Source organism: Alosa pseudoharengus, unplaced genomic scaffold (genome assembly GCF_046254945.1).
Source record: "Alosa pseudoharengus isolate Yale_2024_CS ecotype anadromous, Long Island Sound unplaced genomic scaffold, YU_APseudo_1.1 YU_APseudo_1.1_scf_14, whole genome shotgun sequence".
Taxonomy (NCBI): domain Eukaryota; kingdom Metazoa; phylum Chordata; class Actinopteri; order Clupeiformes; family Clupeidae; genus Alosa; species Alosa pseudoharengus.
Genome location: NW_027468609.1, coordinates 37,466,244 through 37,481,308, shown reverse-complemented (window position 1 = coordinate 37,481,308; position 15,065 = coordinate 37,466,244). Strand labels below are relative to the sequence as shown.

At 40.7% G+C, this 15,065-nt stretch overlaps 1 protein-coding gene across 1 annotated transcript in view; it reads right to left on the bottom strand.

Annotated features, from left to right (window-relative positions):
- Positions 1–4,848: 4,848 nt before the first annotated feature.
- Positions 4,849–15,065, bottom strand: part of uhrf2 (ubiquitin like with PHD and ring finger domains 2) — a 187,769-nt gene continuing 177,552 nt past the window's right edge. Inside the window, exons 15-16 of the mRNA XM_076284888.1 lie at positions 6,717–6,815; positions 4,849–6,438 (exon numbers count right to left, since the gene is read on the bottom strand). Of these exons, the coding sequence (XP_076141003.1) occupies positions 6,292–6,438; positions 6,717–6,815 (246 nt within the window). The 3' untranslated portion in view covers positions 4,849–6,291. The remainder of the gene's footprint in view (positions 6,439–6,716; positions 6,816–15,065) is intronic.

Here is a 15,065-nt window from a genome sequence, read left to right as displayed (position 1 = left end):
GGTAGCGCAGCACTCTCATATCACTGTGATGCGTGTGTCCCACTGAGTGAGACACACCAGACGCACACACAAACTTCTGTTTGGTAGCTGACGAACCACTGTTGAACTGGATTGATAATGATAACGTTAGCAAACGGCTCTAAACAAGTAAGGCATACACGGTATGTCTGGTACGTGGTAAACACGAATTAATAGTCAACTACATATAACACGTCTCTCATTATTAAAGCTCTTATATATCACTGCGATGGCAACTCCGCCCAGCTCGAAGGGAGAAGGGGAGGGAGACGCACACACCACATGCGTCCAAAACTCAGCCAGGTGGTCGCTGAATAAAACTACCACAAATATCACGGAACAACGTCGGCATTACTTAATCATATGATTGACCAGTGTTCGTAACAGCTACCGCTACCATACGGATAGCCTCAGGGGCGTCACTAGACCTTATTCACTGGGGCACGTGCCTTACTAAAAGTCTTCAGTGCCCCAGTACAACTCTAGCGCTGCTCTCGCTGGAAATGGCATTCATGAGCGCATCTCCGTGCCTGCTTTAGTCATGACTCGAGCCTGTCACTTACCAGCCAATAAAAAAAACAAGGGGAAAAAGAAAGGGGCCATAATAGCCAATCAGGAAATAGCACCTCTGTAGCTGGGTAAGATTGAACGCAACAACCAATGAAAATTGTTCACCTGATTCTTCCGAGTATTTCGTCCGCTGGAGCTCGACATATCACTTTGAGCACAAAGTAAGTCGTCCCCTGTTTTAATGTTAGTTACAACAAATTCACAACTTGTTTGACAGAAAAAAATGACAAGTTGATCGCTGTTAGAGAATGTTGCCCACATAATTAGCATCTGTTTTTCAATGATTAGCGTCGTAGCCTACATTTAGCAACAGTTTACCAGCTTGTGCTCTCTCCCTCACACAGACTCACACCATGCGTAGGCTGCATGCACACATGCGGACAATTAATAATGATTTATACGTATACTGGAGAGAGAGTCCTGTAAAAGTAGCCTACTGTTTGTGAAGCTGTCCTACTGTGAAACTAAACATAGCCTGATAAACTGTTCAGAGATGGACATCAGACAATTCTTCCTGAACAGAGGCAGAGGGAAAGGAACAGTGAGGAGAGATGAGGAGGACGAGGGAGGTATGATAATTGTCCATATTAAAGGTAACATTTATGCTGGTAATAGCCAGTGCTGTGATTTGATCAATGGTTTAATGGTAAACTTAAATAAGTTTGCTGCATTTGTAAATGTAGCCTATAATAATCTACACAGAATCAGAGTACACAGAATCAGACTCTGATTCTGTGTAGATTATTAGGCTACATTTGCAAATTATCACCAAAAGTCAGTATGATGGCTTTAGTAGGCTATTTAAGCTACAACGAACTGCAGTATTGCCAGGATGACTAGGACCCTTGCCTGGGAGGGAAGTATATCTCAATTTTGACTAAAAATAAGCTTCTCTTGTGTATGAAAGCCTAATAAATTCATGCAGTGAGTATACAGTAGGCCATGTGTTTGGATGTTGCTGGATAGTGGCTGCTACAACAATTGAGGGAGAGAATGCTGGAAGAGGAGAAGGAGGAGGAGGAGGAGAAGAGAGGGGAGAAAGAGCACAGGCTGGGCAGTCCAGTACCAGGCAGGAGAAGGAGGACAGAGACAGGCAAGAAATGGATGAGGACATGATGGGGGCTAGACGTAAAGCCATTAATTCATATTGTGCGCACATTTAAATGTTTTTTTTCTATATTGGGAGTTGGGGGCCTGTGCCCCAGCAAAGCTCTAGGTCTAGAATCGCCCCTGGATAGCCTACAACTTAGCTATTTACAGCTCCCTAAATACAATGGCAAGCAGTTTTATAGAAGAGGCATTCAGGGAGGGAGACACACACACACACACCACACGCGTCCAAAACTCAGCCAGGTGGTCGCTGAATAAAACTCCCACAAATACCACGGAACAACGTTGGCATTACTTAATGACCAGTGTTTGTAACAGCTACCGCTAGCCTAGCCTACAACTTAGCTATTTGCAGCTCCCTAAATACAATGGCAAGCAATTCTATAAACGAGGCATTAAGCATTAAATAAAGTACCTATCTATCTATCATTCGTGTTTTCCATTTGGACCCACAAACTTGCTTACACCTTCAAAGTGTACGGCAATATTTAGCTAAGTCTGGTTTCAAACCTACATTACTGGCAGAGATTTTTATATCAGTCTAGGAGATCATGTATCTGAAAAACATGACTTGCCTTTTGGTGTGGCCCAGGGGAGCTGCCTTGGTCCCCTGCTATTTTCCCTATATATGCTTCCATTGGGAAATGTCATAAGTCAGCATAATGTAAACTTCCATAGCTACGCAGATGATACCCAATTGTATATTTCTGTGGAGCCAACTAACCCAGATGGCCTTTGCTCCCTCACTGCATGCCTAATCTCCATTAATCAGTGGATGAGCAAAAATTTTCTGAAACTAAATGATGACAAAACAGAGGTACTTTTGGTGGGACCAAAACTAAAGCGAGATATTGTTCTTAGTAATCTGGGGAACTTGGCACACCAGGTCAAACCAAAAGTAACAAGCCTCGGTGTCATCTTAGATGCAGAGTTAAGTTTTAAGCCCCATATCAGTAAAGTTACTCAAACAGCCTATTTCCACTTGAGAAACATTGCCAAAGTGCTGCCCTTTTTAACTCAACAAGATGCAGAAAAACTAATTCACGCCTTTATCACTAGCAGGTTAGACTACTGCAATGCACTTTTCACTGGTCTTCCCAAAAAACATCTAAAGAAATTGGCACTCATACAGAACTCTGCGGCTAGACTTTTAACTAAGACTAAGAAGAGAGAACACATCACCCCTGTGTTGGCTGAACTGCACTGGCTCCCTATTTCCTATAGAATTGATTTTAAGGTTATGTTAATTACTTACAAAGCTCTGAATGGCACAGCACCTTCATATATCTCTGAGCTTTTAATATCTTATCAACCACAAAGGAAACTTAGATCATCCAATTCTAATCTTTTAATCGTACCCAAAGTGCTCCACAAACAAAGTGGAGAAGCTGCTTTTATCCATTATGCCCCCAAACTATGGAACACCCTGCCTCTGTACATCAAGCAGGCGAGTTCAGTAAATATTTTTAAAAAAGATCTGAAAACATACCTGTACAGGAAAGCTTTTAGTTAACTCGTCTTATCCTGTAGACTACTTTTTCAGATTATTCTACATCTGCTGCTATTGGAGGGCGCAGCCAGCCAGAAGCAGATGGGCTCCCCCTATTAAGTCAGGTTCTGCTCAAGGTTTCTTCCTGGAATATGGGAGTTTTTCCTTGCCACAGTTGCCATATGGCGTGCTTGTGGGGGGTAAGAGGGTTAAGGCTGCCAGTCTTATGACATGTCATTTTCTATATTTTTGATATGTTGCTGAGTGGATCATAAACGGCCCCAGCAATGAAGAAATGTGATTGATAATGACTGACTGACTATTATTTTGTTACATGCTTCAAATGTAAAGCACTTTGAGCTGCATTCTGTGTATGAAAGGTGCTATACAAATAAAGCTTATTATTATTATTATTATTATAAGTCAAACAGTTAAAAGATGCTTTGAAAGTTTAAATTTTACTGTTGTCTTGAAGAGCAGGCTTTCAGCACTTGTGGGGGAGGGGCAGTCTGCACGTGAATTGCAGCTTCTCCAGCAACACAGAGCTGCCTGTGGACGCCTGTATGTAAATAATGCGGGGGAAAAACTATCGGCGAACGCAGCCGCTTATCAGCCGATGCCGATACACGTAAAAAACGTAAATATCGGCCCGATATATCGGCCGGCCGATATATCGGTCGATCCCTACAATTAAACTTCAACGCACTAAGCATAAGTGAAATCCATGCAATGCTACCTCTCTGGTGTGTTCCATTTGGTCCTTAGTTCAGATATAATGTACATTGTTTTTGACAAAAGCATCTGCTAATATAAAGTCATGATAAAGCTTAGCTTTGAAGAGAAGTGTCTTTCAGCTATCCTTAACGGCAAGGCTTTCTAGAGATTATATAGAATTGTTTAGGTCTGGTCACTACAAATGCAGTATTGCGCCTTCTTGCTGCAGACCAGTCAAACATCTTTAATCATTAAAGGCGCTATAAGCAATGTTGGGCAACGTCACTTCTGTTGACGTTCAAACAAAACAGAGAGCTAGCTCACTACTCTCTCCACCTCCCTCCCGTACAATTGAAACTCTTCTAAACAAGCCTCTCGTCGGTTATTGGCTGGAACACTTTGTTATGTTTTGTGGTGCAGGTTGCATGAGTGTTTTTGCTGCCGTTTGCGAAGCCTGGGCTGGCTACAGATCCGCGTTTTTTTTAGAGTGTATTCAGGGGACAGGCAGCTAGTGGATAGTGAGGAGATATTTGCTGTATGACAAAAAATGTTTTAGCCTAAAAAACATGTTGCATCGCTTAGAGCACCTTTAAAGCAACATGTTCAAGAGAGGGATTAGATTACTTATGGGTGTATTGTTATTGCAATTTTTAAGAGCCCCAGATAAGATTAAAAAGCAAACTTCATATTGTTTCTTCACCAGGACTTTTCAAGTCTTTAAGGTAAATTAAAACAGTCTTCCTATGTCATGACCAAACTTAACAAAAACAAACAAATAAAAACATATTTGTAGACCAAATGTCATCGTAGCACAGAAAGAGATTCCTAATCTAAATAACACTCCCTTTGTTGTTGTTTCAATTCTGAAAACACACGCACGCACGCACACACACGTACACACACACACACAATTATATGGGCTATAAGAAATCAGCTGTAAAAAATAATTCATTGGAAAAACTGCACTTTAATACATCCAAATGTCAACTAGAACAATAATGTATCACTCACATCTGTGGAGATGGATTTTTTTTTCAGGAATCAAAATATTTAATAGGTACATAAAGTATTATACCATGTATAAAATTTTCAATCACAATATGAAGCAATGTAACTGTTCAACCTGACCTGGCAGCAGGTAAAAGTAACCACGTAAAAAGAGCTAATGATCAAAATAGGATAGGAAACTAAATAATAAAAATGACATTGCTCAGCATAAACTAGACATTACACTGTCTTCTTTTGAAAATCTCTTTTCTTAAGTAAGTGCAATTAAAACAAACATAACAAATAACACTAATGCCAATAGCAGAGGCAATGCAACCACATGACGTCTAAAAGGTTAGTACTGCTGTCACTGTAAAGACAGGGGAAACGCAATGGAGAGGAGGAAGTTCGCAGTCAGTTTGGAGCAGAGAGGAGCAAATGCCACATGAGAAGGTAGGCTGCACATCACAATTTACTTGAGACAATATGCTTATTCAAACATGTGCATTTGCATTGCAATTAAAGTCTGATACTGTAATAAAGAAGAAAAAGCATCACCACAAAAATAAACAAACAAGAGTAGAGAACATTTAAGGAGACACAGACTCAATTTGCAAGTTAAGCACTTTGGATGGACAAGAAACTCTGAATTCAGAGGATGATATTGGTGTGAAAACTAAATAGTCCTCAGTTTTAAGATAGCACAAGGTAACCTTTGTCCTGATCACTCTGGGTAGAAAACAAAATCTGTATATTCATGATATTTTATGCACTCTTCTAAACACCAGTAACCAGTAAGCAGTTCTTTTGCACTTCTAGGAGATTAAGTTGGTGTTTCATTGAAATTACAAAAACATATTTCCAAAGGTTGCAAATGATTAACATAACTGAAAATAAGTAATTTACCCACAGTCAGATATTAAAAGCTGAAATTCAGCACTGACAATTCTAACTGAACTGGTTAGATACTGGTGACTCCCTTATAAACATGCCCAATGTGGGATATATTAATATTCCCAATGTTAACCATCCTGGCATGTCGAATTCTGATCCCATTCTTGCAATACATCATGCCCAATTTCGGAAAAAATCATTAGAGGATGATGCTATTTTAAACCATACGAAGATGTTTATCTCTCCAAAATGAACACTAGTATTAACCTGGGTTGCTTGATTATTGTGATCTTCAGACTGGTATTCAAAGACATGAAGAGGTAGGGAAGGCAAGGAGAGTCTGATAGAGTTAGAAAAATCCTTGTGTCACGGCTGAGGAGACAGTGTCTAGCTGGTTTGTGATCCAGGGCAAGTATGTGTGCCTGTGTGCCTGTCTGTGTGTGAATGAGAGCTGGGGAGAGAGACAATGTTCTGGTCTATGATTTGTCTACGTCTATTAAGGGACAGGCTCATCGGCCCTTGCTGTATCCAGGGAAGAACTGATCAAGAAGCTGCTGTAGTGTCTTGTTAAGTATCATAACATAATCCTTTCCCAGGTCATGGCGACAAGCAGGGCAGCTATACACCTCAGCACGGAATGACCTTTGAAGACAGCTCTGAATCAGGAGAGAGAGCAAAAAGACAGAAAAAGACACATTTTATATTTTTGGCCAAGTATTTTCTTCATGTTAACAAAATGTCTAGTGTATCTACTGGAACTTAGATTGATACATTCAATAGCAAAAACACACCAAAGGACTAGTGATGTGATAATAGGCCTTGTTTAGGATGTGTTTATAGGCCTACTGCTGAACTGGAGAGAACTAGCTTAACTCCATAAAAAATGGTGTACACGTGACCAAAACGACAGCTACCTAGAAATCCACACACCTACCTTACAAACATTGTGCAGACATGTAGTAGTGATGGGCTGGTAGGCAAGCTCCTGGCAGCACACACACATGAAGATCTGCTCCACCTTTTTCAGAAAGTTCTGAAGGGTACAAGACATATGTCTACTTGTGCATCATCATAGAAACATTGACAAACACTTGAAACATTGACAAACACTTTATGACATGACAAATTCAAGACAAAAGCATGATGGCCAAGATAATCTTGAAGAGAGGGGCTGCCTTCATCTTTGAAGACCTAGCTCTTCCTGAGAGTACCTCCTCTCCTAACACGCCTAACCAAACACTGAACATCCACTCCTCTCTCTACTACTGTCTCTCTTGAATACATCCCTTAGCTTTACTCTTTACTTTAACTCTGCACTATTATCCTCTGTTTGTACTGTAAAGTATTTATTGTTACACTAAGGTGCTTTATTACACTGTAGGTTAAATGTTATTCCTCATTTTAAGTCACTTTGGATAAAAGTTAGCCTGGTAGCCAGCCCCAATTTATCAAAATTTGTGGTCAGGAAATTTGGTCTGGACTGGTCCGGTTTGGTCTGGTTGCATTGAGAAGCCTTTATGCCCGTATAAAATTAACTCCAGTACACTCTGGATAAATCCAGGCAAAGACTTTACTTCCTACAACAGTTGAGGAAATTCAAAGTGTCAATATACATTTCGAAGGCCTTCTACTCTTCAGCAGTCGCGTGTTCTATCAGGTGGCATCATCACCTGGTATGGGAACTGTACAGCCTGTGACGCCACAGAGAGTCAGATCACCTCTCCCTACTCTGCAGGACATACCAGAAGAGTACGAACAAGGTCCCAGAATATTTTGAAAGACATTTCACACCCTGACAATGGACTGTTTAAACCAGTGTTTCCCAAACTTTTTTTCTGGGGACCCACTTTTTATAAAATGACAATCGCGACCCAATTCACTTCAGATCTAACATGCAACCACCAATATTGCCCAAAACGTCGGTACTCAAACTTTTCTATAACCATTCTACAGTGCCATATCTAAGTGGTTGGATAGATATCTAGTGGCTACTAGGTCTGGCCCACTACTATTATAGGGTTTGGTGATGCACGACTCCTCAGTTTTCCAATGAGATTCTGCAATCTCAATTACACTCTTGAAACAATGTTAAACATGTTCAAAGCTGTTAAATTCTAGCTCAGTTTTGTACACACACACAACCTCAGGTTGTCCTCATCCTGCTTTGAACACGGTTGTGTTGCATTTTGAGCATCGGTCAGCTTGGGAAGTTGGAAATGACTAGCCTACCAAAAAGATCAATTTTAATGTACATCCGAGAGTTTGGGGATATTCTAGCTAAAGTTTGTGAGATGGAAAGAGGAAAATAGCGCTTACATGTCCATTTAAATTATAGCTTAATCTAATGCACTGTTGTGCGTTTTAAATCCGAAATAAGAATGAATGTGAGGAGACTGCTATTAACTTTAAAGAGTATAGGCCTATCTACAATTGAAACTACCGGTAGTCTATCTGCAGCCTATGATGCATATGTAATAGCCTTATGTCCTGGTCTATGGATGTCTGCTTAGCATGTTTTTTTACGATTTAAAATTATACTTTTTAGATTTTAATGGGCCAAGTTGAAGAGCTGTTGTCCGTTATTGTTCGTGCAAATATAGGCTGATTCATGTCCCTCATGTCCCCCGACAGAAATATTGTTTCATTTTGTGAGTGAGATATCCACGCTCTGGCGTCCCCTGTGTGATGTGTTCGCCCCTCAGTTTCAGAGCTATTCTAAATGCAATAAATGCTAATAGAAAGCTGTTAGCTTTCCTAAGCTATATACAGTGGGCAGTGCTTCGACTTGGCCAGCTTTACTTGCGGTCCGCGTATGGGATCACGCGGTATCACGCGACTTTAATTTGTATTTTTCCAGTGAGACGCTGCAACAACCCAAACAACCGGTAGATGGCTCAAGTGAGCAGGGTGTCTCGTAAAAAGAAATGGAGCCTGGAAAACCCTACACAGACTTCACTACAGACTTTAGCAGACTGGTTTAGAAATAATTTAATAGCCAGAAATCTGCCTGCCCTGCCCTAATAAAGAAATATTTGGTTAACTGCGAGTGAATCCCGTTTGCAGCCGTAGAAGAAACGCAGGACAAATTAAACATTCTTGTTTTCTCCGAGTGCAACGATGATGGACAGACATAATTTGGACAAAATATAGAGCATATTAACCTCCGTTGCTCAGCCAAATGCCTTCCTGTTACGTCCTGTTATCACGGAGTTACAGGCGATAAACGATTTTTGATGGTCACAAGTTTACTTCATTAGCGGTTTATTTTTTTGATTATTAAAGAGTGTTTTTCATTTAAAGGTTTGACTTCGTGCTTATTCAGTAGAGCATTTAATGCTCTTCCCAATCCCAGACGTTCACATTGCATGTTTGTTTGTAATGGATGCAACCGCGAGATAGGCTACGCGTTTGACGGCAATGAGTTGTTAACAGACATGAACCAAGACATATAGCCCAGCAGCAATCTAGGGACTGTTCGTTATTTATTGGGGCCACCGGAGGAATTTTGAGTGCTTCAGTCAAAAGTTGCATGACCCTCCCTTGCCTGCTAGAAATTGTTCAATGACCCTCCGACAGAATTGTTAAAAAAGACATGACCCTCCCCTGCCAATTGTCGCTGTCTTCCGCCTGCGCTGCTTTGCGCCACAGCCACACACTGTGATAACGTTCTTAAACGTGAGCACAAATAATCATATGTGATTAATAATATGACAAATAATCCCTGTGCAAGGGGACCGAAACAATGCATGGCAACTTTTTCCGTGTTTCTCACGTATTTTAACTTCCCCCCGCTGTCTTGCCATTTTAATGTTTTCCCGTAGAATATCACATATTTTAATACTCTCATAACAGCCCTGCCATCGGGCCTGTCTCTGTGTTGCCCTGTTGCTACCCATTGCCCTTCCAACGAAACAGATGTCTTCAAATCATCGTTTTCCTTGCTTGAAGGCGAACTTACAGTGATGTTAACTTATTTAAGTTTAACGGCGTGATTGTGGTGAGAGCACGATTCATTGGCGCTTGCATGTTCGGCCTTATGTCTACGTGCGCACCTGAGGCTACTCAGCTACTAGAGAAAGAATTTCCCCTGTTTGTATGTTCACTCCAAGTTGGCCTATAACTTACCAACTCTGCACTGTAGACCCTAACTGGCTATTTATATTTTTCTGTGAAATAAGCAAATGTATTTGTTCAACTTTATGAAGCAGAATTACGCACTAGGCTACTTGGAACATAACACATTTGACAAAGGACAGCTGTATGTTATAGTGACAAAATATTAACTTTCAGTGTTTTACGATGTCTTTGTCATGGGGAAGTTTTTTTCCCCATGCATTTATTCTAGGCTACTGTCAGTGACTGCCGTGAGAGAAGCAGGTTCTGTGTTTCGTTCATGTCTGTGACTGACGCGAGAGAAGCGGGGTCTGTGTTGTGTTGCGTTGCGTTCATTTATTTTCAATTGGGCATGCCGTGCCGTGTCGTCCACAGCTCAGTTCTGACAAAGCCGAAATTAGGCTACTCCTTTTGAAACAATGAGTGCGCGCGTTTGTATGGTTATATTGCTTGACAGGGGGGGATCCCAAGCAGCTTTCAGCCATAAGGCTACTTTGAGAACATTTCCTAATTCACCCAACACTAATATTCAAAATGTTGAAAACTATTTCGGCATAGCCTATAAGCAGTTTAATTGCATTGCATGTAAATGCAATGGACTATTATCACTGTTCTTCTTATTATCGTCTTTTATTATTCTACAACAACCAAAACTAGGCTACTCATTGTCAACATGTAAATTAAATGTAACATTATTGTGAATCAAATTAAAATGTTCTCTTTTGCAAACGTAGGCATAGGCATAGTAACAGATTAATTTAATAATGTTACAAAGATACATCAATCCGTATGTTTCATTAGGCTACTAGGCTATTTGTTTTGCCTTACTCTTGATTCATTTAGGCTAGGCCTTTTTATTCAGTTATTCATCATCTTCCGTCCTTGTGTAGCGCACGCATTCTCAGACCTGTCACCTGCCACTCATCGTAAGGGAGGTGTTTGGAATCATTCCCGCGTTACAATCATCAGCCAATCAAGGTGGTCACTTCAGTCAAGCTCGTACATGAGTAATAACGTCATCCATAGCAACGAAGACTCACTCACTCTTAGTCAAAGATTCTAGAGCGCTCAGCTCCAGAATCTGTTCAGGAGTTGTCATTTTCCCTTACTAAGAGTAGGTCTGAAAGGCTTTGTGAATAACTTAATAAGATAAACTCCTATAGCTAAAATCTTTTATTGCTATTTAGGAGTAGCCTACTCCTAGTGGTAAGATAAAAGGCTTTGTGAATATGGCCCCTGGTGTCTAACCCAATGCATAGCCCATTTACACAAAATAATGGTTGAATATTAGGCTACTGATGATCATTGTTATTTAAGAACATGCAGGGCACCAAAAACATTGCGCACATTGTGGCGGTCTGTTATTTAACCTACTTACTGTAGGCTGCGCAAACCACAGGCCTTTATTTTGGGCAAGCCTGCATTCGAGGCAGGCCTTCTGTTGAAGAATTTTATATAAAGCCTGCTAACAGTAATCCTCCTGCCCCCGATACCACAGCTGTGGATAGTGAGGAATGTTCAAGTAATAACACAATCCAATGTGTGTCTCAATTGTCCCCCGCTGACCACCTCACACATTTCTCTAGATTTTGCAACCTTACATGACACAATGCCATAAAATGCCAGTTTTTAGGACACAGAATAATGTTTGTAATGATACCATTTAGGCCTACGTTCAACAGTAACATAAGTGTAATGAGCTATTCATTGTCGAAGGTGCATGAAGTGAAATTCTTACTTTGGAAAACAAACATTTGCCGATATCATTGGATAGAGAATAGGCCTACTTGTTTATTTTTATACGTAGCCTACAATGGCCAGTTCAGACAAAGCCAAAATTACTCATTTTAAAACATTTGTATGGTTATATTGCTTGACTTAAATCCCAGAGAGTAGGCTAGGCTACCGCACCCCACAGTGATGGGCCTAGCGGTCTTACGCGTTCAGTGTGGGGTATAAACAAGCTGAGAATTTAGCGTGTCACGTCTGCCTGTCACAGACGTGGGGAGCTGAAGCTTGGGATACAGTTACTACAGTAACAGTATTTTATTTGACTTCTTATGGAATATTTTTTTTTTCACTTTTAAGGCTTTGTTTGAATGCTGTTGGAACAAATAGTAGTTGATTATAAAGGCAACTTTCTGTTGCAATATTCTGTGTGTTCTGTACTGCAGGTAACTTGTTAAGCCAGTGGTTCTCAAACTTTTTCTTTCATTCCCCACTTTGATCAAGGAGGCATTGACTGATGATAGTGGAGATAACGTGTTATCCCGAGGCCTTTGCAACTCAGCATCTCCGACGGTAGTCTACCCTATTAAAAATATAAGTTTTCGATGTCCCAAACGGAGAGCCATACTTTATTGTTTTAACGATCTCTATGCTACTCACCAAAATGTAGGCATGGGAACATGATGAAGTATCCAACTATCGTGTGTTAAATTATTGTGATTACGAGCCAGTGGTTTTCAAACATTATGCGTGACTCGGACATCTAACGAAATGCAACAGGCTCATATCGTCCTCGCATTCGCAAAATGAGGACATACAGACTGCTCAGATAACAGGTGTACCTCCAGTTATGCACGGTTTTAGTCAAGTCATTTAAATGTGCTGGTGAAACAGTTGTGTACTCTATTGTTATTTATCCCTATTCACCCACGCCGTCAATTCTGTGGCGCAGTGCGTTAAGGCCGGCTGATGACAGCCGCGGTTACGCAAAAAGCATATTTTGAGAAATGCTGAATAGACCACAACCAATTTCAATTCTTCAACACGGTCACCATTAGACTAGAGGGGAGAAAGAATGGGAAAAGATCTGGGCACAGTTCTTCCAGAGCTTCGTGCCAAGTAATAAGCGTTGAGTCGAGATGTTTGTGTGAATGAAACGAAGCGTAGGCCATAGTGTGACATGCGTAAACCAATGGTGTAGAGATGACGCCACAGGGTTTTATTTAAGAGAGCCTATGTTTGTATGTAGGCAATTTATATTCACAATACTTAGGCCTACTAAAATAAATCGTATTTTATTTGTATTGGTTGTTTAGAGTAAAAAAAAATCGGTCGGTCTTAACGCAAGTTTACAACCGGCAAGTCGGTCAGACTAAAAGGGGAAAAACGTTGCCAGATAGTATTAAATCGGCAACAACATTGTTTTCTGCAGAAGCCTACCCAAGGCTACAGATTAATTCTGAACAGCTATTTCTCTACTGGCTCAATTATCACACCACTGTTTTGATTTGCGTAGTTGCGTTACCCCCAACACTGACAATAATGTAGACAGCAAATTTCGATTTCGATTTTCGTTACCACCGTGTAGTCAAGCCTTAAGCCATACCCAAGTAGCCTAAATCGAGGTAATGTTTAATTATGCATGATTTATTTTGTTATTGAATTCGTAGGCTGGGATTACTCTCGGCAAGTCTCCTGCTTTTTCAGAAGGGGCGGCAGGCTGAGCGATGTACAGTGGCAGAGCGACGCACAGTGGCTGAAAGTGGTACTAAAGCTTCACGCAGCTTCACGCCTCGTAATGCGCGACTGAAGTGGTCATTTGAAAGCGATGCCCACTGTAAAGTATAAGCTAGGCCTATTACACAACACAAATTGTCACTAGACTATGCTGGCGACCCAAATAAAATCTCCTGCGACCGACCCAGTCTTTGGGAACCAATGGTTTAAACCACTGAAGCAGACATTACATGGCTAAAACAAAAAGACTAAGTAGGAGTTTCTTTCCTCAGGCCATCCGCATCCTCAACACACATAATACTCTTTAAACTACATTACATGGGCTTGCGATACTGCACTTACACACACTGCACTTTACCCCCCCCCCCTTTCTCTCAACCTTTTTTATTAAATTCCTTCTAAATCTTTTCTTATCCTTATAATTGGACACCAATGCAAGTTGAGCAGCTAAATGCCATTTCACTACTGCATTTTCTGGACTATAAGTCACACTTTTTTTCATAGTTTGGCTGCTAAGTTGGTATAAACACAGTACCAGCTGGCGACTTATAGTCAGGTGCAACTTATATTTTATATATATGTTGTTAAAGGTAAACTATGCAGTATTGGCAATTTCCTTACTGTTTTCTTGGTTTTTGCTTCTTTTTCGCTGGCTCTGTCATGACGAATGTCTGAGAAACTCCATCGCTACCTTTTTCTAGCCGGTGCCTGGCGTGTATGTGTATTTGAATGCAGTAAAGCAATTCGTTATACTCGTTATACTTCCTGACACTGAGGCCGTCGGCCCGCCGGCTCACAGTTGCAAGGGTGGTTTTTCCTCTCACAGGCGCTAGGGGGAAGCGAGACGGCCACCATTCAACCCGAAAAAAGTCATATAACCATTTCAATGACTCTGAAGCTGTTAAATGAAGGTAAATTAAGCCAAAAATCTTGCATATTAAGCTAAAAAACCTGCATAGTGTGCCTTTAAATGTTAATTCCTGCTGACTAACATGAATCTCTGCATGAACCAAGTAGTATTACTGTCTACAGCCGCGAGAGGGCGCTCCTTGTGACTCGCTGGCTTGTCATGTTAATTTAGCCTATTCAGCTTTCCAGGCACTTAATATGTTCAACACAGCCAACCGCTAGCATTTCGCTAATCGCTACCATCTAGCTAACAAATTACACAGCAAAGGACAAAGGCAGTTCAAACGAGAGTAAGCAAACAAATGTCTAGTCATTGTTAATATTCCACATCTGGCAGAAAGTAGACATCACAACAAACTGTGCAACCAGGAACTGATATTTCAATTTCCTTGTCACCAAGCTAACCAACATCAAGCTGGCTAAATTGTGTAGCTGAATAACTGTGTTACGTTAACATACCTACCGGATACAAGTCTGTTGTTCTGTGTGCTATTATGTAGTTGAATAACTTGCCTTTCCAGATTAAATGTCTGTTCTTGGCCTTGGATTTTGTGAAATAAATGTCTAAATAGTACAGTGTGATACAGAGTTATATATGTTAATTTCCTCTTCATGACACATTTTTTGACTGATGTGACTTATACTATAGTTAACTGTGGGGGATAGAAGCTTCGTGGATTGCGGAAGTTTTGTCCAGGACTTGACTGATTGAGGAACAAAGTTTCATCAGAGACTTTCTAATGATGAGACACAGCACTCAAAAAATCCTCCATGCCATAAGCATAGGCTTAGTTTG